Here is a 23,313-nt window from a genome sequence, read left to right as displayed (position 1 = left end):
CCAGAAAATCACTGACAGATTGCCGACTAACGCTACAATGCCAAGAATCCAAAGGCAAACTCTAATGGTTAGGTTCTTCATCATATCCTCGCAGCTGGAGAACTCGTTTTTGGGAGAATCACATATCAAGTCCTTTGCAGCTTTCTTAGCGTAACAGCAGACAATGAAGCTGTCCAGTGATCTACCAAAGGAAAAGTAACTGGTTTGTAGAAAGGGTCGGCATTGTCATTGTATTCGGTTTTAGATTTCAAATCCACTTTCAGTTGATTAAAAGTGTAGGAGAGTCACAAAAAAGACAAGATATCAGTTGGAGGTAAATTGAAGTTTCTCGCTCAGTGTAACAAGATTTATGTCCTTAGTACAGATGAAGAGGGTTTATATTTCAAATAAGCATTATTTAATAACTGTAATGCAGAATGCGTAACACTTACAAGATCCTAAGATTAAGCAGGCCTTCGAAGATGTCCGTCGCAATTTCACTTTCAAGAATGCTGTTTTAGTGAAGGCGACTATTTCCAAAATCAAAGTTAAAGGAGGAAATTAGTTGTTGTTCCACTTCATAAACATTTCTAAAATATTCAATCCTAAACAGGAGGTTTATTAAGCTCTATAATGCCACTTGTGTCGTCCTGAAAATCCATTGCACGATTATTTCTTTGACCTTTGGATACTATTGGTAATGCATGACAAAATCCCTGCACCACACCCGAAAAGTTACTCTTTTGTAAAACGGGCGGCAGAAGAGGAGATCATTGACCCTTATTTGTTTATAATTTAAGTTATTAATTTGTTTATCTTGCACGGCTGAGAACCAGTCCGCTAATGAATCTTGTGCTGTCTAAGCATTTTCTTTACAGAGAAACCGTAAAACTCCTCCCATGGAGTGACGAAAAAACACAGCTTTCAAATTTCCAAAAGGCCTAGAAATGCTATTCTCTCTCTTCACACCCTAACTTTATGAAAAAGTAGGATCAAGTCGGCAACAAAATGTCTGGCTTAGGCACGACCCTGGTAGTCAAGATCACCGAACAAAACCAAAAGGCCATTGATTTCATTTTATGCGATCTAACCGACAGAGACAGCACAAATTACACTCACATAACCCCAGAAAAAATGGACTTACAGTGCTGTGAGTGATACCAAGCCAGTAAAAATGCCCTTGGTAAGTCTTTTCAATCCGTTGTTGTGCAGATGTCTAAAACCCAAAGAAAGCAAAAATCGATTGACGCAGATTAAAGAAAACAAATGAAATAGCAATTGAAGCATGCGATGACAGTAATATCGTTACTAAATATAAGTTCTATTTGCTAATATGAACTACGGTTACCAATTCTGTCGGGCAACAAAAAGAAACTTACAAGTATCTTAGCTGTGAGAGAGACGCAAACGCTTTCTCTTCGATTATAATTATTTTGTTGTGATCAAGATACCTGGAGGAAGGGAAAGAAATACATGAACATGAAATTATCAGCTATTTATTTATGTTGTGTGTCTTTTCTGCAAAGCAAAAAGCAACAGTCATAATAGGTTTATGAAAAAGCTTGTGGTTAGTTATTGCGGCAAGGGCACTCAATAAAGTAAAATTGTTAGTCGTACGATTAATTCACTTCAAAAATGAATCACAACATGTCGGCTGCATACTGCATATCACGTTTTTTTTCTAGACGAAAAGGCTGGCAGTGTGCAATCGAAACGTTGTGATCCACATCACATGGCAAACGTCTAAAATTCACCACATAACTCTTATACATATTGCATTTGGCAAGAAAGGATCTGTTCACAAAAAAAAATTTCTTTACTAAAAGAGAATATTGAAAAGTTCTTACTGATTTCGAAACTATAAATGATGGCGCTTGACACCCGCCGCTGTGCACCGGGCTCGATAAACCAACCTGGTTTTACATGGAGGTTTCTCCCTGCAGGCAGAGCTCACTTGTCTCCATCATTGGAGACGTCTACACGCAGGCTAGCGCGCAGGCTAGTTTTTGGTTCCTGCCCTAGCCCCTAAGACTTTTTTCCAGGTTCTACGGTTCTCCGCCCTTCAAATTCCAAACGACCAGGAATCAGCTAAACTCCAAGTTTCCGTCTTTTAGCAATGTCAATTCCTCTTGTAACTAAACATTTAGTAGATACGAAAACTTGGAGAATACTTACATGATATACAATATACAAACTTTATTCAAGATGTAGCTAACTAAATCTGTACAGGTAAATAGGAAAAAAGTTGAGAGAGAAAGTTGAGAGGATCGCTCTACTTACAAATGAGTTAGGCGTGTTGTGCGTTTAAACACATCCCTCTTAATCTGACGAATACTGTTAGATCGCAGGCTTCTAAAAAATAAAATGAAAATAAGGCAAAAAGAAATTTTCCCAAAGAGGAAAAAAGAGATTAATTTCATTTTAACCAGAAACATTTTTCACACCACTCACAAGATTCGCAAGTCTGTCAAATTGTCGAAAATGTCTTCATGAAGGTCAACAAGAAGGTTTTCACCAATATCTCTGCGAAACACAAAAAGAGCCGCTTTTTTAATTTTAATCTTACGAAGCACTCTCTTCAATAGGCCAGAGTTTAGGTATTTTTGCCGAAGATGTATTTGATTAGCAGGTAATTTAGTGTTAACAACTGGGTTGAAAACGTAAATTAGCCACCGTAAAGGGTAAAAAAGCTGACGTTTCGAGCGTTAGCCCTTCGTCAATCGCTCTGACGAAGGGCTAACGCTCGAAACGTCAGCTTTTTTACCCTTTACGGTGGCTAATTTACGTTTTCAACCCAGTTGTTAACACTAAATTACCTGCTATACTCTCCCACTGACGCAGCACCACAGTTTCTTTAGAAACTTACCCCTTTATGTATTTGATTAACTGACCATTAAAAATTGTATCCCACATTGAGAGCGAATCACCATCAGTCAGTTTATGCTTGTGTTAATATGTAAATCAATCGATAGAGTTGCCTGAGTATTTTGTCTTGTATAACACTTCTTATCATTATTTTCCATTCCCATGATTAAGCTATGTTTCAGCATTGTAACATTATAAACTTACAAGTATTGAAGCTTAGTTGTTTCACCAAAAACGTCATCGTTAAGTTGCCTCAAGAAATTATTGTTGAGTCTCCTATGTTATGATGCAGGCAAAAGAAAAAGTTATTCATGTTCGTTTGGGCTTAACCAGAGAATTGTTTTACAAACAAATTATGACCTCTACGTTTCAAAAGATTAGCTTTTGTCTGTAAACCTTCCATGTACCATTCCATTGAAGAGGGTTCTGTATAAGAGCCGTGCCGGGGGGTTTTTCTAGTGTACTTCCGCTGCGGTATATTTATGTAGTAGGAATGATCTACATTCCAAAAAATTTTATCCCAAACGTATTAAACGCACGGGCATAAGTCCACTAAATGTAAAATTTAACGATTGCCTACTCCCTAAATGTTGACTCTTCTGGTAGGAAGTAGGAAGGATGGGGAGCCTAGATTACAACTACACCGAACAAGTCCGAACGAAAAAACTCACGTGACATTAGCAAATCATCGGGGTCCCAGTATCCATTGCTGACACTACATTCTAGGTAAATGGAACTGTGCATTACTAACATTTTTTTTTTCCGTTGCTTATACATGTTTTCCGAGTAGTAAGTTATATTTCGGAGTTTGATCTTCAGTCTTGGCCACCAATTTGGATGAGCTTCGAAGAGCTGACATGACGGGACTATACTACTCTTCACGGTCAAGCATTTCCACAAGTTATGATTATAGAATTAGTTCTGAGCAACTTACAACGTTTCCAGAGATGTTAAACCTTCAAATACTCTAGATTCCATTTGAAAAACTTTGTTGTGGCTTAAATCTCTGAAACAAAAGAGAGAGATTGCTGAATTGGCACATCATTGATGCGTACTTTACATCCCTTTATATCCTTACATCCAATGTTATACTTCATATTTGTTATAATTAAGAGTGATTCGGTTGCACTTTTTAATGAGGACACTTTGTGATGCCTATCATACAAAGATGAATCTTTTCGATGGCTGTTAAAACTCTAAAACACTCAAAGCAAAGTCTTCCGACTTACATGTAGATAAGAGATGACAGAGAGTAAAAGTCTCCGTTCCTTAGGCGAGTGATTTTGCAGCCAGCAAATAAACTGGAAGAGCGTAAGAAATATATATCACCTCAGTATATTCATGGTTTAATGGGTGGGTGCAGTTAGGAAGAACGTTGGAAAGAAATATTCCGGGTCGACCAATCATTTTTCGTACGAATCTTCTCTGGGAAACGCCCTGTCAATAACTTACCAAAAGCAGTGTATCACACTTACAGTTTAAACGATCTTTCTAAGTAATCAAAAAATAAAAAAATAAATAAATAAACGAAACAAAATAAAATAAAATAAAAATAAAACAACCAGCGGTCCGGCCTTGCTATTGTTTATACAGGCCCCATCTAAACCAGCTTTAAAAATTGACAGGGCAGTTTCACTTTTGCCTAAAATGGTCTAAACTCATAACGCATTGTGACCTTGCTAACAATGCTAGCAATGGAAACCGACTATGGCTAATTGGCATATGCCTCTAATCTTCATTTTTGTTCAAGGGTGTTCTTGCGTCGCTAGGTAGGTTATATTCCTGGAAGAGTATCTTGCAGAGGTGAATAAGTGTGATTTTTTTATTCAGACGAAACGCGAATGCATGTAAAATCATCTTTGTCTCAATTTAGTGTTTAGTAAAGCTGAGCCATTTGTATTTTGAGCCATTTTCAATCGTATCATTTCGCTGAATATATGTAGGTAGATTTTGTGGTACTCATCGGGTGTAGGACTTTACAAGATCGTCTCTTCATTTAATAATCAGCATACTTTTTAAGTTGATAATTTAGTATTATGAACTGAGTTGATAACGTAAATTGACCACCGTAAAAGGACAGAAAAAAAAAACGTTTGGAGCGTTAGCCTTTGTCAGGGAATGACAAAGGGCTAACGCTCGAAAATTTACCTTTTAAACTCATTACGGTGGCCAATTAACGTTATCAATTTAGTTGATAAAACCAAATTACCCTGTTATACTCTCCCACCAACGCAGCACCACAGTTTCTTCGGAATTTACCCTATTTATATATTTTAAGTTCAGTGTCAAGGGAATAGGTATTACATGGTTCCTGATAGGAAAACCTAGAAAACAGCGTGCCTCTAAAAAATCGGGATGAGGAACTGTCATGGATGACCATCAATCAATCAAGGAAATGAACAAAAAGATACCGGAAAAAAAGTTTGTCATAAATCAATGTTTTTGTCTCAGTTTTCGTCTCATGCGCACAAACAAGTAAACGTATTGATGGTATGACCTATGCATGAGTGCCTACTGTTTATTGTTTAAGAGAGCGGGTCATAAAAGTGCCAATATTCTTGTTTGTCTGTTTGTTAAATTTATCAAGAATCTTAAGTTTTTGTAAGCGCAAAATAATAGGGTACATAAAAGGCAACTTTCACGGTGTATGTCATGCAAAGACTGTTTCATTCACAAGATACCAAAATTTTTCGGTTTTTTTAGTGTAAAAAAGGCATGTAGTTTTAGTCGTTTTAATAACCACTGTTAATTTTTTATTGGTCAGTGAATTTTGTGAAATTTGTGGCTACTAAAGGAGCAGTTTTGTTTTGAGTTATGAAATCGATCTTTAAAATTGCGTTCCTGCTCCTTTTGCCTCCAATACCGCTGGGACGACTTTCTTGAGCACGTGGTCGATGTACTTAGCACATTTCTCTTCCGTCACCCTCTCAGCCCAAAACGCCTTTATTCCGTCAACCAGTTCTTGTTTGTTTCGAGGCTTCACTTTCGATTCTAAGTAAAATTTTAGTTCGTGCCATAAGATATCGATGGGATTTAAATCCGGACTCTCTTGGCGAGTACGCCACCAGTTTATATCATTCTCCTCGAAGAAGGCCCTCGCTCGTCTTGAGGTATGTTTGGGATCATTATCCTGCGTAAATCTGTGGTCTTGTAGCGTCTGATTTATGAATGGTAGAAGGGTTGTCTCCAGAATACGGCAGTACAGTTCTGCATCCATTATACCATCGAATATGCACACTTTAGTAGCTCCCTTTCGGCTGATTCTTGTCCCTACGTGTACTTTACGTGGATGTTTAGGCTTCGGTTTTCTTTTCAATGGCTCGTCGACCTTTCGGTAGCATGTACGTCTGTATTGTTCTAGCGACACTGAGCATTCATCAGAGAATATGACATTATGGAATGTATCACCGGAATCCAGGATTTGTTGTGCATACTCTAGTCTTTTCACCTTATTAGCTACTCTTATCAGTTGACAGTAATGAGTGCGCTACAGCGTCCATCCCTGTTTGGCTCGCGATCTTCGCACAGTGGAGGAGTTCATAACGATTCCACGCTTGGCCAGTTGTTTTTGAATTTGAATGCTTGTTGTCTCGTCGTTTATACGCATTTGCTTTTCAATAAAAGCTTTCATATCTACTGGAAGCTTTGTCGGCCTTCCTGATCGAGGGCGGTTTTCAGCGGATCCAGTTTTCTGTATTTTGTTGATGATCCTGTTGACGCTTGCTAAGCTTCCTTGTAGATTTTCGCGTCTCAAGGCTTTCAATATTTGTACAGGATAAAATCCTTCCTTATGGAGACAAGCAATTCTTTTTCGCGTATATGAAGTAACCTGACTGTCTACGGTAGTGTCCCGTGGGTACATTATATGCAAATACAGGTCGGTTCCCATAGGGATGCAATAACACATCGCAACGCGTTAAAAAAGGTAAGCTTTGCACCCTTCCTGGATAACGTTTTCACAAGCTGCCTTTTTTTCGCTCTCGCTATTCTTGTTTGTTCGCTAGTATCAAAATAAATATAGTCTTTCTAATAATTTGTTTAATTTTGTGTGGTAGCGTACTTGCTTAACTAATACGCAGCGAACGTGTGGCAAACTTCGACCATAGCCGACTCTGTATGTAGCGAAGTTGGCTCAAATTCATTATGCTGCCCTTTTGACGCTGACAGACTTCGAATAGAATGATACACTAGGTTTACTTTCCTACTCACTCAGATAGTATCAGTCTGATGAAAAATTCGCCGAACGTCGCAATGTTGCCCCACCCATCTCGCACTTAGCCATGGCGATATCTTACCGACGCAAACAATATATCGCTAAGCTGCAACGATATGTCGCTTAGTTTAAACGAGATACCGTTAGGCGGCAGTGATATATCGCTGAGCTCAAACGATATATCGCTGAATTTAAACGATATATCGTTTAGGAAAAACGATTTATCGCTGAGTTCAAACGATATATCGCTGAGCTCAAACGATATATTGCTCAGGGAAAACGATAATTCGTGAGGGGCTCAACGATATTTCGGCAATATCTCGCGGTTGTTAGAACAATGGCCCCGCGATATATCGCCGATATATCGTTCCATAAACGACGATATTCGTTTGCATTACTTTTGCACAGTACTGTACGTGTTTATAATATACATGGACCAAAATACGGGAAAGCACGCGCATCAAGTGGAAAAATAATTTATTCAAACCGTGCATTTGGTCAAAACAACCGCGTACGATCAAAACGATAATATGTCATGATATCTTCACATCTTTAAGGCGCAAAAAAGGTTCAAAGTCCGGCTAAACAGTTCAAGGAATTGTTCAGTCTGTGTTCGAATCACTTTCGATGAAATGGAATCGTCGTTTCCGAGGTTTAACCTTGTTTGTTTTTAATTTCGGCGTTGGATCACTCGAGCAAAGTGTTAAACTGGGTCGGCTCGTAATTTTCGATTTCCTTGGCAATTCCCTTCTCTAAACACCTCTTTTTCCAAACCAATAACCAAAAAGCAGTGCTTTTTACAGTGTTTTCGTTGTTTGAGCTATTTTTCAGCTGCGGTGGGCAAAGAAAGCCTACATAAAACGCCGGCCATTGTTTCGCTCGCAAATTTCAAATTTTCAAATTTTGTTGCGACATCTAAGGCTCGCATTTGATTGGCTATCTGTGAGTCTCTTTGATCATTGACCAATCAGAATGTCTGATTTCTTACTTACTTTGCACTGAATCAACCCTTTCTGCACTGAATTAACTCTCTTCTGCACCGAACTACCTGGAAACTGCATTTATCTTCACCAATCAGAACTGAGTAATTTTTTTTATGTATATTATTATAGTACAAATATGAGTTTGTGTAGTTCCGGCTTTCATTGAATTATGTTTTTCTAGTTCTTTAGATTTCCCAATAATAAATGATGAAATTTTCTAAGCTATCCGTGTCCGATCATCTACTGAGATAACAATAGCGTGGTAGAAAAACTGTGTTATTTGAAGTTTTGAAAGTTCGTTTAGAAAACATGTCAAACAATTATCCAGCGGATTGTAGACATATGAAAAATAGCCTTATACCCTTTGCGCGTTATTCCTACTCCATGTAATTGACAACAATGGTGCAGGTAAACAAAGTACCTGATAAAATGACCAGGGTTTGGATCTAATCTTGCAAAAAAAGAGAAAAAAATATGGAAATTAAAGTCCCGTTAATGGGGACAAATGAGACTTTCAGAGTTCTCACAATCCTGCTCACATTAAAATAACGTCAAATGCAAAACCTTCTTTGTGATATGAGTTACATTAACAGCATAATTAAAAACCATTTTTATATCACAGGATTCGTTCGTTTAAAAACAGAAGCTATAATTTACGTATCCCGCAGATGACCTATGTTCTTAAAGACGTCAGAACTTGCTAATTGGAACGAGCTGTATCTTTTAAGTAAGTAAATGAAAAAATGGAAAAGATACGGGAATTATCTCGTGGAGACCAGGTCTGACCTCTTACGGTGGATTTGGATATTTCGACTCTTCTACACTCGCAGCAAACGCTCTGTTATTCTGCATCGTAGGTTTTCTCAAACTTAGTACCTGTTACTAACCCAAAGGTATTCTTTCCAGCCTTCCCGGAAATTGTTTGAGTTGCTTTATCAATAAAGAGATAAATATAAGCACGTACGGCCTATCTTATACACTTCAGGTGCTTCGTTTAAGTCCATCTGGTTCTTCGTTTTTTGTCTCTGAAAAGCCCCCATGGGGAGTTGACAATAAAACTTGTTTTAAGCAAATGAAGATCATCGCAGTATATACTCAACTTAAGCAATTGAGAAATAAGGCCTGAAAAAAATTCAGGCCTGAACGGGAATCGAACCCATGACCTCTGCGATACCGGTGCAGCGCTCTAACCAACTGAGCTATCAAGCCAACTGGGAGCTGGTCAATTGTGAGTTCGTTATATTGTATTGCATTGCGTTGTATTGTATTGTATTGTAGTGGTATACAAAGAAGGGTAAGCTTTCATAAAAATAAAATCTAGTAATGTGAGACTCGTGTAGGTCACAGACGCGAAATTCGGTGTCTCAGAATCGTAACAATTTTACGATTGTCTCAGAGTTGATTTTGTGAGAAAATAATCTTACGCTGAATTGTCACAGATGTTTCTTTGAATCAGAATAAAAGCGGAGACATTCCGCCCATTTAAATATAGTACTGCATTTTCCCGATTAAATATCCTGTGCGGCACTCATACCTGTTCATATTCAAACTAAGCCTCTTGACAAAAGTGACATGCGAATTAATTATTTAAATACCACAAGCAATTAAATGAATAAAATCTACTCATGCAAAAATGTATTGTTATCCACATATATATTTTTTTATTTCTTCCCTTTTTTCATCTCATTTGATTTATCTGTTTATCGATTCATTGAGCTACACCTTTGAGGGTTACTACTTGTTAATTTGGTTGATCAGCTGGTCGAGTTGACAATGTAACTTGGCCACCATAAAGAGTTCGTAAAGCTAGTGTTTCAAGCGTTAGCCCTCTGTCAGAGCGAATAGCTGAGGAGAAACACTCGAAACCATTTAAGCGGGGCCGATTTACAACACCAACTCAGTCGATAAAAGCAAATTATCTGAGCCTTATTTTGACAACCGTTTGTTAATGGTGTAATTTTTCGTTTCCATGCGAATACTCCGCTCATTGGCAGATATCCTTTGACTGCTGAGAAATGACGGAATTTGTCTTAAGCCACTCCTGTACTTACTGTTGAAGATGAGACAAACACACGGATTTACAGCGCTCCACGAATGTAGCAAAAAAACAACCACAAATGGAATCACCGTTTGAAATGCGCAAATGGGAGGCAATCCCCTATCCCAAAGAAAAATCCGAGCGAAAAGATAAACAGAAAAAGGAATCGTGCAAAAACTGAAAGCAACTATTATAGCCACCGACATTCGGACAATTTTCTTGCGTTGTTCATCGCGCAATTTGTGTCGACAACCCAATTGCTGTTTTTGTTTCGTGTTGCTTCTCTTCAACTTCCATGCTATCGTACCATACACGATAGCCATGACTCCGATAGGAACGAGGACGAAGGTGATGAAAGTCGCCGTGACAAACCCCTTGTGTGTCTCCTCGTGGTCAAATGCCGGTCCCCAGTTAAGCCTACAAACAACTTCATTACCCTCTGGAGTAAGTTTGTACGCATAGAAATAGGGCGCGTGGACCATAATAGCGACAATCCATGTGCATAAAACGCCAACAAGGCGCACTTTTGAAGAGATGAGCTTAGCTTTAAGTGGGAAAAGTACAGCAATGAACCTGTCTACCGATATCAATAAAAGGCTTTCAATGGAAACGACCAGCGAAACATCTATAACAAAGTAGGAAAGTTTGCATAATATGCTTCCCAGCAGCCACGGTCTGACGACCTTCCAGGAGACTGATCCTGAGATGATCTGAACAAGATGGATGGGCATGAGAGTGAATGGGTTGAATAAGTCCGACACAGCCATGTTGAAAACGAGATAGTGGATTGACTTTCGGGATTGCTTGTTTTTTCTAATAGACAGGATAAGGAAGGTATTTCCAACCAGGGAGACAACTAGAATGATGGAATAAGCCGAAGCCTTGGCCACCATTTCTACAGTAGAATCATTCGTAGGACAAGTCGGATTGGTAACATTTGGTGCGACATACCTTGGATATGAAATGTTCTTGTCGAAGGAGTCCATTGTCGAAAATTCGCTGAACCTGTTTATATTTCAAGTTGGTTTGCTAACATCTATTGACCGATGTTATCTCTTTACGAGTATCAGAAATTGAGCCGTTTTATTAGCAAAAATGAAAAGCTGGAAATTTATATATACATAAATGGCTCGATTGCATAAGTTTTCAGGTTATATTTACTGAATGCATTCATTAGCCGGATAGAAGACGTCTCCTGTCTCTGACACAAATGAGAAAATGCTCGATTCCGTTTAATTAAGATATGTAGAGGGAAACCTGACAGGTTGGCTCTCATAGAAAATGTCTGAGTGAAGGAAAGTGAAAAGCTTTTCTTTCGCCGAAACAATTATCGAGTTTCACATGAATTTCTTGGAGTCAATTTCCAATAAAATACTGATAAATTTTAAAATGGATATTTGTTTCACGTTTATCCTGTTATTGAGTTACTTTGGCGGCAAAAACTATATCAAATGCTAAAGTGATGAGCTACTCTGACAAAGGGTAATTTATTCCTCTTCGTTTTAAAACGTCTTAAAAGATTCACCCGACAAATGTGATCTCTCAACTCATTGTAACACGGAATTCTCGCTCTCCATTTCATTCATAAATTAAGCTATTATGCTTCCCGTTCACCTGCCCACTCCTAAATCATCAACAGCGTAGCCAATTCGAAGCACGACTACGGTAATAGACATCTATCATAAACTCACATTTTTTTTAACCTTTTTTTTACCTTAATACTCGTATTTTAATGTAGATGTCTTAGTCTTTTATTGCTGTATTGTATATAATTCTGTATTGTATTTCATACTAATGTGTGTCCCCTTATAAGTATGGGTTCTCCCAGGCTATATGGTTTGACACTTAAATAAAGTTTATTATCAGTATTATTATTTGTCAAAAAAGTATAAGCATACGTACTGCAGAGATTGTAACATCCTACGGCTTTCTTATTTTCATAGCATGTAAATGTGAAAGACTTATAAACACCCGAGTCACGAGATATATAATCATAATTTTATTCCTATTGCATCTTGGCAACTTCTGTAACATGTCTTTGGCTGCTGACGAAATTGTCATGTATTCGCAATTATAGCCATCGCTCTGCCAAAAAACCTAAAGTGTTTCTGGAACTAAGCCGTGAAAAAAATTGAAAATGAGGGTCAAGTTTCGTTTCCAAGAATAATTTTCTTTCAAGTTTGGAGTTTGTTTTTTCTTCCGCACTTGTTTTTTTTTTCATTTCATCTTGAGCTTTTGAAGCTCGGAATCTATATTTCAATCGTCCTACTTTTTGCCCTTCAAAGACGTTCCACTGCACTGCCCTCGCTCTTGGAAAAGAGCGAGGGCAGTGCAGTCATGATTCATTACCTTCTTATATTCTAAGTAATTATTGTAGATAAAATGTTAAATTTCGGCGATTAGATAATTCTTGCATATTTTCCAGTAATCTCCATTAATGTCAAAATCATCTATGTAATTTCAGGCCATTAATGCTGACATATGTCAATTTTTTAACAACCATTACGCTACTATAAATATAGTTTTGCATCTTAGAGAAAAAAAAACCTAAGTCTTAAGAGACTTTCCTTTTTTTTTATCCACACAGATTTAAAAAAAAAAACGTTTGAAAACTCTGCACTGAAGCAAAAACTTCTTTCCGTCCTCGAAAATGATGAATATGTAGTCGTCAGGAAGCAACTGCCACCGCAAAGAAGCCAGGTATAATGATAACAGATTTCAATATTCCCGCATGCAGCATTAAAATATGAATCAATCAAAAAACGAATTATCGTCTGTTTGCTTGAAATTTAGCCCCAAAAAGTGACAAGGGAAAATTCCTCATGAAATACTCATTGAAGCACTCGAGGAAATCCATCCACGTGCGAAAATTAAAAAATACACAAAAAATGAAGTATTGGAAAAGTTTATTGGAATATTTGTAGTGGAAGATAAAAACAAAATTTGGTTTAAAAAAAAAAACATTTGGAGCGACATACCTTGGATATTAAAAAAAAAAACAAAAAAACAAAAAAACAGCAATTAGGGCGTCTCAAAGTAAATATTTCTATATGGCCCGCAGCATGATATTTTTCAACTTATTAAAATTATAGCATATGTAATTTTGCTCCAAAAATTTTTACACTCTGGTTATAATTTTTATTCGGTGGTCTTCAATGTCACATCGAGTTGTGTGTGATCAAAGATCTTTACCGTGCGATGGAAACACACTATTATTATTTTCACATGTGAAGATAGCGATATGGTATCCGGGTTTATCAAACTTTACCAGCGATACGAAAGTTACATTCCCAACAACTATAATACTTGCCCGCTTCTACTGTTCTTCAATTTTCATGTAGAACTCGTGGGAATGTGTTGCCTCGTGGAACCATGAGCCACTTGCTCCGATCTTTATTCAGAGTGGTAAATAAGCAAGGCAAAGAATACTCATGATGTAAACAAACAATAAAAGGAATGTACAGGAAACACCGCTAGTCCGCTTGCGGATATGAATTTATCTTCGCGTGTTGATTGCATCCGCGCACGGCCATGAAGAATGCCCCAAATAAATCTCGTTTTCAAAAACTTGTAATATAGGGTGAGCCATATCTTTTAAAATACTAGTTATTTCCCTACAGGGTACAACAACTTTGAGAGCAAATGATCGATACAGGCTGTGATCCACGCATCGAATCAGTAAATAAGAGGTAATTGTTTGCAACTTTTTATGTAATTTCAGTTGAGAAATATCAAACACATTTTCTACTAGACCTTGGTAGGAATTCTTATGAGCTTCCGTGCTTTGTATAGAAACGGAAAACAATTGAATAACTTAATTGTTTGACTTACAGCACTGTAGTAAGACTCGATAAATTCCATGGTATACTTTCCATGTAATCTGCCCCTTCCAACACGTACTGTGACGGCGGTCCTTTTGTAATGTAACACGTGCAACCCACTGGACAATCTATGCAAACAGTGTATACTAAGATAAATCAACAGTACTTCTGGTCGTATAAATCTCAACTAGAAAATTCCTAGCATTTCGCAAGAGTTGCAAAAAGAGAAAATCAAGGAAGTTGTGGGCCACAGAAATTGGAACTTATTAAACTATTTATCGATATCTTTCCATTTGCCGATTCAAATTCTCCTTTTATTCAACTAATTGATATAATGCATGAACATCAATTTTTTCGGCGACTTAGCGCTTCCATATCGATTTCAGCCGTGAATGGGCCTTATTGAAGGAAGGGCCATTAAAAGGTACTCGGAAATATTTCTAGGTTTACAATGTTTTGGAAATAGGTGAGGCTATGGTGGACAACCAAAGACGTTATTACCTGGTTTCATTTTACATTTATCCCTCTCATCTGAAAAGCAAATTGGAAGGATTATCATAATGAAGTCCTTAACTCTTGCAAAAAATGTATATGCCATGTCGTTTAGTTGTTTTCATTTCTTCAATGTCTGCTCATTCATCGACTGCTCATATATTGAGGGTCGAACTACATTAACTAATGTGACGAATTATTGTAAGTCAGTAAGTCGCGATAGTATATAAAGATACATAAAGACTGGGCCAAAACCACAATATTTTTGCATGAAACAGAAACGTGAAAAAATGATATCTCAAGAAAGAAAAAGAAATTTCTTTAAATAAAGGTTTTCAGAAAACAAAAATTGACTTTACCTTTCCTCATGTCGTAGATAGCTTTGAAACCCGTACGCACCTCCTTGTTGTCAGATTTAAACACGACGAGCAAATTATTCGACGAAGATTCCAACATTGCAGGGTGCGTATGACCACAAAATCTGCCAAGCGAAGCAGAATATGTCGAATTGCCATCAAATACTTCAACATAATCATTTAAACATTGAGGTCCAGTCGCTTCCAGCTGAAAGTAAAAAAATTCAAGTCTAATCACGTGACCAAACGCAGCGGTGACGAGCCATTCACACCAACCGTCGTTTGCGTAATATCCTGGGTAGTAGGGTGACGTTATAACACCAGTTTTGTCTGTGAAGAGTTCCCTGCATGCTGAAGATGAATAATTTCAGAAAAGGTTTAGTACAGTAATGTTATAGTTCAATGTCATTTATTTTTGAAAGAGTTGGCGTAGGAAGATGCAATTGTCAGAGAAGCAGAAAGTCCAAGGTGAGTGGCTTAGTAACTGCAGTAAGACAAAATCTTATCCATATCTATTTCAGTGTAACAATATTATGTTATGGTTGACAGCGCCCTTAGAAAAGATGAAGCGAGTTCTGTATTCTGATTGGCCACTCGAGCGGAAAGATTGGCCCATCTCGCCTACTCGGGATTGCCTGCTTTAATCCAGAGCAAGCAAAAAAATTGCGTCAAGCAGACTCACAAAAATCATATTGTTTTTGACGATGTCGCAAAAAGTGGTATGAGACAGTGAAAAGGGAGTAAACATAAATGAGTTCTCTGAGTTTATTGCTTCGCCATGAAACAGGGAAATTAAAACACGATGTGAGATGAATTTCCCAGCGCTTAAAAATGGACAAATCATTCTTGATTCTGATTGAAACGAAATATTTTAGGTATATCATGAATCCTTTATTGACCAAGGCTATTAAGTCAAGGTGGCCGGAAAGTAGCATCCATCTTCCTTTGCCTTTATATGGACCTTGACTTTGTCTCTACCCATCAAAAACCCCAAATATGAACTCGGCCAATCTGTGGTCCAGCCATCTCGACCACACGGTTGGTAATTAATTAATTTTGTTCGTTACCTCTCCTTGCAGCTGCTTCTGGCTCTGGGGAACAATAACCATTGATGAAGTAAAGTGCTCCTATCGAAATAAACCCTGTTTGGTCTTCCAGGTTTCCTTCAAAAATTAGCTGCAACAAAAGAACACGTAAGTGCACTAGATTCGTTTCCGCTGGTGAGAGGTAAAATGAAATGGAGAATGTGATTGTATTCCAGGGCTAATTTACTCGACGTAGTTGTCACTTCCATACTGAACAATATGGTAAGGTGACATAGCCGCACTATTATATGAAAGTAAGTCGAACATGAAGTCTCTCTATTCCCCTTATCAAAAACTCCGAGTAAGAATGGGAGGCAAATTGTGACCTTTCGAAACTAAATTTCTATCCCCCTTATCAAAAACTCCGAGTAAGAATTGAAGGCAAATTGTGACCATTCGAAACAAAATTCTCTATCCACAAACTTTTGGTTCACTTGTTTGCTTGTTTGCTTGCTATTGCAAAAACTTACGTGCGGCTAAGTTATGTCTAGTTAATCGCATTGTTAAGAAGATACTACAATGCCTTTCATGCAAATTCATTTTTGTCACTGAACAAGATCCCTTTTGCCTCCAGAACTTTTTACTCCGGTGACAAGTTGTTCAAAGGCCGATTAGCGCTAAGCTAAGGTTAAATTTTAATCCAGGTTTCTTAATTTCTATGTTTTAAAGCCTTTTTCGGATAATTTCCTCTTTCGCTAATTGTGGAAAAAATAATTAAACTAAAGTTTCCTTCGAGGCTTTCAGATCTGAGATCAGAAAGCACACTAACCCTTAACCCAGCTTTGAACAACCGGGCCCTGGAGTCAAAGTAACCTTCAATCATTTCATAGGTCAGAAAACATAATTGTCATATGAACAATTATTTCTGTAAATATTCAATTTTATTCACAGTTAGTAGTAACTACTAATTGTTCCCTAGTTATTTTGATGACGTTTAAAAAATATCGCACTTGGTGTTCTGTGATCCCTGTAACTGACACTTGTCCATACTGCCAGGTGTCGTCCCCTGTTGAGTCACCTTGCCAGATTGGACTTTCCTTTGAGTTGTTCCCTATTATTTGGTAAAGCCGTAAGTTGTTATTTCCTACTCCAAGAATCATGTATCGGAACTTCAGACATCTACCATAACCATCAGCTGATCTGTTATACCATGGGCTCCATACGCGTGCTTGCTCTGTTGTAATATTACTTGAAAGAGAATACGCCGCAAGGCGATCACCTGTGATGAAGCATGCTGCGGGTTATTAACATAAACTTTACCCTTGTTTAGTCAAACTGCTTCTCAGTGATCTTTTCTTTTGCCGAACGTTCTATCATGACGTTAATGGTTTTTGAATGGTGAGAGGAATACTTCTAGACATCTATATTTGCATACTTCAAACAAACCAGTCACTAAAAACCTCTATATCCACGTAATGCCCAACATCGGGGTCAAACCTGGACTTTGTTTAAAAGAAGCGGCCCTTGATTTTAGGTTAGTGGTCAAAGCAGCAGAAACAATAAAACCAATAACGGAAAGGGGCTTCATTGAAAAAAGTATCTGTATAACAGGTCAATGAGCGAAGAAATTTTATCACCTCCAGGTAATTAAAAAGTTTCGATCCCGTGTTGAGCAGCTATGTTAATGCATTGGTTAAAAAGGTGTAAGAGAGATCAAATTCCTTAGGACTGACTTGGTCCGTACACAAGACCGCCTTTATTTTGATTTCGTAACCAAAATGGCGCCGTGGTGGCAAGTGAAAACAATCTATTTTAAGACGCCACTGTTTGATTTAACTTCCTAAAATGTACTACATGGGTGGGTGCATTCACCTACCAGTCACGTCTCGACATGCGGAAGTATCGTAATGAACATGGGCGTCTCCTATGACACCACTAGTCACGCTCCTCCAGGCCATGAGATCACCGTCTCTCATTCCACACTCTAAAGACATCTGTTGAATTTCTTCCTCATCGAGTGAACCTTCCCATAAGTTAAGGCCACTTATACGACCGCAGGCGTCTACTTTTGCTGAATTTTTAACATCGGGGCAATTGACAGTAAGACGACCTCTTCCTGTTGATCGATGAGTAATTTAATTAACCCTATCAGCAGAGCACACGATGCAGTGTTTTGAACGGGATGTTTGGGGGTGTTCATCGAGTTGCAATCATAACGTTAAACGAATTATTGATTAGCTTTTGGTTATCCTTCCTACCATATATACATTGATTACCACGGAGGATTTGGTTATCCGTGAAATGTTGGAAAGCATAAGAATAAGTTTAAGTTCAGGATAAGAATTAGTTCATCGTTCAGGATTAGAGGCAAGATTATTTTTCCATCGTTCACTTAAGCATTTTTACGCGATATCGAGGTACGATGTAGGATACTTTTAAAGAAATTCATATTTGCTTTTTAATAATACCTCTGATGTTGAGAGTGTCGATACTAGAATCAGACGTGCTGACAAGTTTCAGTCCATCGACAAAAACTTTGAGGAATCCACCAAATGAAGACCAGGTCAGACAAACATGGTGCCACTCTTGATCAGCAACAAATGACGGGACTTTCCTGCAGTCAAAAGCTGAAAACTGTCTATTCTCTTTGTCAAATTAATTTGACCAAATAAACCAAAATCTGACTGAAGAAGATCTACCCCCAAACTACCTAATCGCCTCACTTAGAGAAATTACGGCGCAGAGTGCTCAATCAAATTCCAGTAAAACGGCAATAGTTCAGTGTCCAGTAATCTACCGACTCGAAATTTCGTTTCAATATTTTAAGTATCAAGTACTACTCACCATTCCTCTTCCAGGACAGTAACTGTGATGGTGCTATTGAGATTTATTCCAAGTGCTGATTCTTCAGGACAATCCGCCAATTTTGTCCAGTATGTTATGTCCACAACGGATTGGTTTGTTTGGAGCCATACGCAGACAGTTACAGTTTTCAGATCATTTTCTAGTGCAATTGGAACTGAAATGTTTCCAAACTCGGCTAATGGTAGGATAACTATGAATTCGTCTTTCTCTCTAGGAGTCACTGTGTACAAAGTCAAAATGTAAAGTTGTAAAGATAGAAAGGTCTTTTCCCAAATTCAGTTGAATCTAGAAACAGATTCAGTTCGGGAATGGGGTGAAGGTCGGAGCGACAGAATGCAAAAGGATCTGGGGGCAAGGTAGGTAAAGAGGCCTTTTCCCTGAATTATTCATCCTGCTTTAGACTAAGAATCTGGTCCAAATGTACTGTACCTAGGCAAATTGTGTAACACCCAGTGTTAGAGCACAAAGCTGAATCATTTTGAAATACGGTTTATGCTCACTATTGTTAATAAGGGTACACTGTTTAACGAACTGATCATAGTAGAAAATGCGGTGTCAAACTACCTTTGCAAATTTTCATTATCGTACCTTCAAATTCTTTATAATCGGCATTCAATGCTGGTTTGATTTTTTTGTTCCAATTCGCAGTTTCTTCACGACTGACATTTTTCCATGTTATATAGCCATCATCAACTTTCCACCGACACAGCTCTCGACCAAGACCACAGTAATCTGTAAGAGGAGCCGAATTTTGTAGAGGCTTGCATCGAGCGTATTAGGATAATCAATATAAATGGAATCTATTTACCTAATTTGTATCAAAGAATTGGTTCATGCCTCACGTGCATATACCGAGGAAAGTTTGGAGAGCACGAAAGAAGCGCAAGCATCTATGGCTTCCTGAATGCATCCATAACTCGATATACGCACAGCTAAAAGCATGAAGAAATTCTCTTATAACAAAGCGGGCACAACTTGTGCTCTAAGAAAGACTTTTATTATTATTGCGTCAGGTTTACTAGGTAATCACGATCTACCCGAAAATTACCAAGAAATATTTCGAGACCAAATCTCTTTTCAAAGAATTGTAAATTTGCTGATAAGAAGCTAAAAACGAAGAAATTTCTTGCATGGTCGAGACCGAGTAGGTGATTTAGTATGCTTTAATCGTTGTTAATTAGAACTTACGACTGGAAAGTTACGTAGGATTTTGATGGAAATCTTCTCTTGAACGACACTTTTGGGACATATTAACATCTAAAATGACTTTTACCTTTTTGAAAAATTGTCTCACTTGAACTCAGAAAGACTACTTTGTTCTTTTCCAGCCATAATTCACATTGCGTTTGGGAATAAAGCATCGTCAACTCAAAAGCTAATTTCGTCGCTTGAAAGAAGTACATTCTTATTGTTTTTCGAAATAAGTGTTTTTTGAGCTCTTAAAAGTCTGTATCATCGGGATGGAACGGAAAAACAATATTAAAGGGTTTGAGACCTCGCGGCTAAACTCGACGGGAACTTGCAGCTGAAGTGAAACTGTTCAAGTCATGTTATAGTGCACGGCCATGCGGTACATAAGGACTTTTACCATACCATCCCCTTAGGAAATAGGTAAGACTTGCACCAGCAATATGTTATAAAATGAAATGGTTCAATCTATAGGAAATCGGCACAACCACCACCACACGTTCCTGAAATATTCTGCAGCATTTCAAACTACGAAAAGGTGCCCCTCTCTGCAAGACCCAAAACGCACGATGTCGCAATGTTATTTTAAGGCTCGTTTCTTTTAAAGGACAATAAGTAAAAATTGTAAGCCAAATATTAAAAATTACCTTTGCAGAAGTCCCAGTGTAAGCCATTAAAATCGTAGAACAATTCTGTAGCGCACCATGGTCTTGGCTTGCCAGGTGTCGTAATACAGGAAGAATAGATTCTGTTTTTATATTCAAACGGAAAAGAACAGCATTTTCCACTTTCTGTTGTCCAAAGACATTTATCTAGAAAATGAAATAATGAATAATGACCTCTTCAATACCGGTACTCAAATGAGCTAATGCGCCAACTTGGAGTTAACCATAATTGATGAATAAACGACTGTGAATATATGAATATGACGTATTTTAACTGCAGATTGATAAATGAAGATGGGAGTGATCATCGCAGTTCTGAACACTGCATAAAAAGTAGTGGAAAAAAGGAATTAGCACATTCGAACGCCATTTACTATTTTTGACTCTTGTCCTCGTTTCGGGGAGTGGTACACCACTAATCACTTTCATTTTGTTGTTAGTCCTTCCATCTGGGCTTCAATGATTTAATATTTTCCTAAAAACTTGGGTTATTGTCTCTGTTAGCACTGATTATGGTAGGCTCTGGAGCGTTGGATTTTTTTGGCTGCATAACTGTAGTATGTTACCTTTACCTCAGAGATGTCTCGGTAACACATTCGGTAAAAAGTTCGGAATGCGTTTTCGACATATCTACTTGTGAGCGTTTCCTAAAGGTTCTAAAAATAATTTGGTTTTTTTAAATTCTTAAACGTCATCCAAATGTGGTGATACCACTTCACAAAATTAATAACGAGTGACAGAAGACTTGAACGCATACGATTTTTCAAACCTTAAGTGATCAATTTTCTTCTCGTGTTAATCGAAAAGGCTGAGAGAATAAAAACCAAGGGTTTGCAGTTTAAAATCTTCGAAAAAAGCGCCCCTAAGTTTTCATTTTGATACCAGCCTCCTCGAATAGTAAGCCAGTTATATTTCTAAAGCTTTATTTTGACCCACGAATTAAATATTACAGATTGTGTCCTGCTAATGTTTAATTACTCAATATCAATAATTATAGTAATAGGGGAATATTGAGCCAACTTTCTTTCAGACACTTTCCTAAAGCTGGAATCAAATACTTTCGTCGCAGAGGGCGAAGATTAACCAATTTGGAAACCTGACGCTAAATTCCCATCCAAACATCACAACGTTGCGTTGGTTGTTGTTGCCACTTATGCAAAAAACCAGAGGCTTCTTGGAAATGAAGATAGTTAAAGTACCCAATTGGACAGATGGACGGATTTTTGCAACATTGCTGGTCCCGAAAGAGCATTCGCGAGACAACTTAAGAACTGGTTTACTCTTTCCTACTATGGCAAACGAATGTTTGAGCCAACTCACAAAGCAAAGCGAAACAAGACATACCTTTCCCCTCATCGTTCGGAATAGCGTTATATTTCTCTTTGGAAAAAGATATGTCATCAATGCCCAGGAATACAACCTCGGCAGAATCTAGGGTTCCTCTAAACAAGATCTGTTATCAAAACGAAGACCAAGAAAAATCGTATTTGAGATACTAAGCTTATTTGACCTTGAGTTACTTTTCGAGAAGGAAAACTTTGCGAAAAATTTTCGAATGCAGTTGAATTACGGCCAAGATTAAGGTAGATATGTCAGTCCAAGCTGTTCTATCAGTTTACCAAAACTACGGTCAATAGGCTTCTGATGAGGTAAATAACTACAAGCATGGCAACTCTAATTGCGTGACCAATTAATAAAGATCAGAGTATCACAATTTCGAAGTTATTATCAAGAGAATTTTACATAACAGGCATATATGGAATATTTAATGATTGTTCTCAAAGCGCTCAAATCTAATTAAACTGCAAACAATAAAACAGTCATTTTAAAGCCCTGTAATTTTCGCTGATTTGCTTGACTTCATTGCGGTAATAAATTTTTGTACTTCTTTATGTTTACCTTAAAGGGACTCTCGCTGTGGTGAAGAGGCAGTTGCACATAAGTCCACCGGTTTGTACGATAAGAAGTGGACCACAGAGTAGTGACATCACTGCTATTATCAGGGTAAAGAGCAGAAACGGTTAGTTCCACCACTTTCTCATTGGTATGCGTCCTCTTCTCCTCGCCAATGAAATACCAAAATGTTAAGCACCGCCATTCCTCTGCTTGGGTTAGCTCTTTTGTTATCAAGGTTCTGCTAATTAGTTCAGCGCGATCTGTTTTGAAGTAGAGGAATTTACCTGACGAGGCAAGGAAAATTTTAAAATTCAAAAAAGCACCTAAAAGCGTTACACAATGTGGAGTAGAGACAACTAAGCCACGAGGTAATTTGGTTTTAGAGGTTTTTGGCCAGGATCATGGTCACATACCTTCAACAAAAGATGGTGCTTGAAAAGATTCTTCTTTACCTAGCTTTTTTTTTCCAGCTCAGCTTAAAACAGAAGTCAATCGGGTTGTTTCTTATTACTGTTGGGTTTACTGTTTTATCTCCCTTATCAGTACAATCCCCCTTTCTGTGATATTGAAATGGTTATGATAATCACTGAGGTGTTTCCTCTCATCGCCTTTTACATTGATGATTCATAATTTTAAACTCAAAATACCAACGAGCCGATGAATTTTTAACAAGTTACTTCTCAATACCATTGTTTACAGTGCTCTCTATCTTCCAGTCGTTTTCCCCAGTCCAACCACACAGTCCATTCTCAAAGTAGCAATCCAGAGTTTCTGAAGAAGGCATAATAAAATTTATTTTAAAGAGGTAATTTAAAGAAAAATATAACTCAGTAATTCTCAGGGTGGGATAAAGTTCCTTAAATTCCACATCTATGCAATATTTTCTTACCTCAATTTAGTGAAATAAACAAAAATATCCGACATTTA

At 37.8% G+C, this 23,313-nt stretch overlaps 3 protein-coding genes across 3 annotated transcripts; all 3 read right to left on the bottom strand.

The window, feature by feature from the left end:
• Window positions 1–41: 41 nt before the first annotated feature.
• On the bottom strand, window positions 42–21,118 carry LOC113680825 (uncharacterized). The gene is made up of 20 exons (XM_089192491.1): window positions 21,063–21,118; window positions 20,473–20,666; window positions 19,226–19,369; window positions 18,617–18,857; window positions 18,241–18,386; window positions 17,649–17,888; window positions 16,783–17,051; window positions 15,815–15,923; window positions 14,751–15,098; window positions 14,401–14,430; window positions 13,910–14,027; window positions 4,074–4,145; window positions 3,779–3,850; window positions 3,049–3,120; window positions 2,431–2,502; window positions 2,260–2,331; window positions 1,359–1,430; window positions 1,124–1,195; window positions 432–509; window positions 42–181 (listed from the first exon to the last, which is right to left on the bottom strand). The coding sequence occupies exons 1-19, from the start codon at window positions 21,116–21,118 to the stop codon at window positions 497–499; spliced, it is 2,412 nt and encodes an 803-aa protein (XP_089048617.1). The 3' UTR covers window positions 42–181; window positions 432–496.
• LOC149035273 (growth hormone secretagogue receptor type 1-like) lies at window positions 9,284–13,890 on the bottom strand. The gene has a single exon (XM_089192301.1). It carries the CDS (start codon window positions 11,062–11,064, stop codon window positions 9,967–9,969), a length of 1,098 nt encoding a protein of 365 aa, XP_089048427.1. The 5' UTR covers window positions 11,065–13,890; the 3' UTR covers window positions 9,284–9,966.
• LOC149035272 (enteropeptidase-like) lies at window positions 19,660–23,170 on the bottom strand. The gene is made up of 3 exons (XM_089192489.1): window positions 23,074–23,170; window positions 22,390–22,670; window positions 19,660–21,943 (listed from the first exon to the last, which is right to left on the bottom strand). The coding sequence occupies exons 1-3, from the start codon at window positions 23,168–23,170 to the stop codon at window positions 21,767–21,769; spliced, it is 555 nt and encodes a 184-aa protein (XP_089048615.1). The 3' UTR covers window positions 19,660–21,766.
• Window positions 23,171–23,313: the final 143 nt, after the last annotated feature.

This window comes from Pocillopora damicornis, chromosome 13, assembly GCF_964200805.1.
Source record: "Pocillopora damicornis chromosome 13, jaPocDami1.2, whole genome shotgun sequence".
NCBI lineage: Eukaryota > Metazoa > Cnidaria > Anthozoa > Scleractinia > Pocilloporidae > Pocillopora > Pocillopora damicornis.
This window is presented reverse-complemented; position numbering and strand designations above follow the sequence as displayed.

What these genes read in the sequence shown, in the direction of transcription:
- LOC149035273 (XM_089192301.1), bottom strand. Translation starts at nt 11,064, where the DNA reads ATGGACTCCTTCGACAAGAACATTTCATATCCAAGGTATGTCGCACCA.
- LOC113680825 (XM_089192491.1), bottom strand. Translation starts at nt 21,118, where the DNA reads ATGTCGAAAACGCATTCCGAACTTTTTACCGAATGTGTTACCGAGACA. An exon ending in GTTACCGAGACATCTCTGAG is followed by an intron (nt 20,667 to 21,062) that starts GTAAAGGTAACA and finishes CCGGTATTGAAG; the next exon opens with AGGTCATTATTCATTATTTC. An exon ending in CGATTATAAAGAATTTGAAG is followed by an intron (nt 18,858 to 19,225) that starts GTACGATAATGA and finishes CTTTGTACACAG; the next exon opens with TGACTCCTAGAGAGAAAGAC.
- LOC149035272 (XM_089192489.1), bottom strand. Translation starts at nt 23,170, where the DNA reads ATGCCTTCTTCAGAAACTCTGGATTGCTACTTTGAGAATGGACTGTGT. An exon ending in AGAGAGCACTGTAAACAATG is followed by an intron (nt 22,671 to 23,073) that starts GTATTGAGAAGT and finishes TTGCCTCGTCAG; the next exon opens with GTAAATTCCTCTACTTCAAA. An exon ending in ACAGCGAGAGTCCCTTTAAG is followed by an intron (nt 21,944 to 22,389) that starts GTAAACATAAAG and finishes TTTTGATAACAG; the next exon opens with ATCTTGTTTAGAGGAACCCT.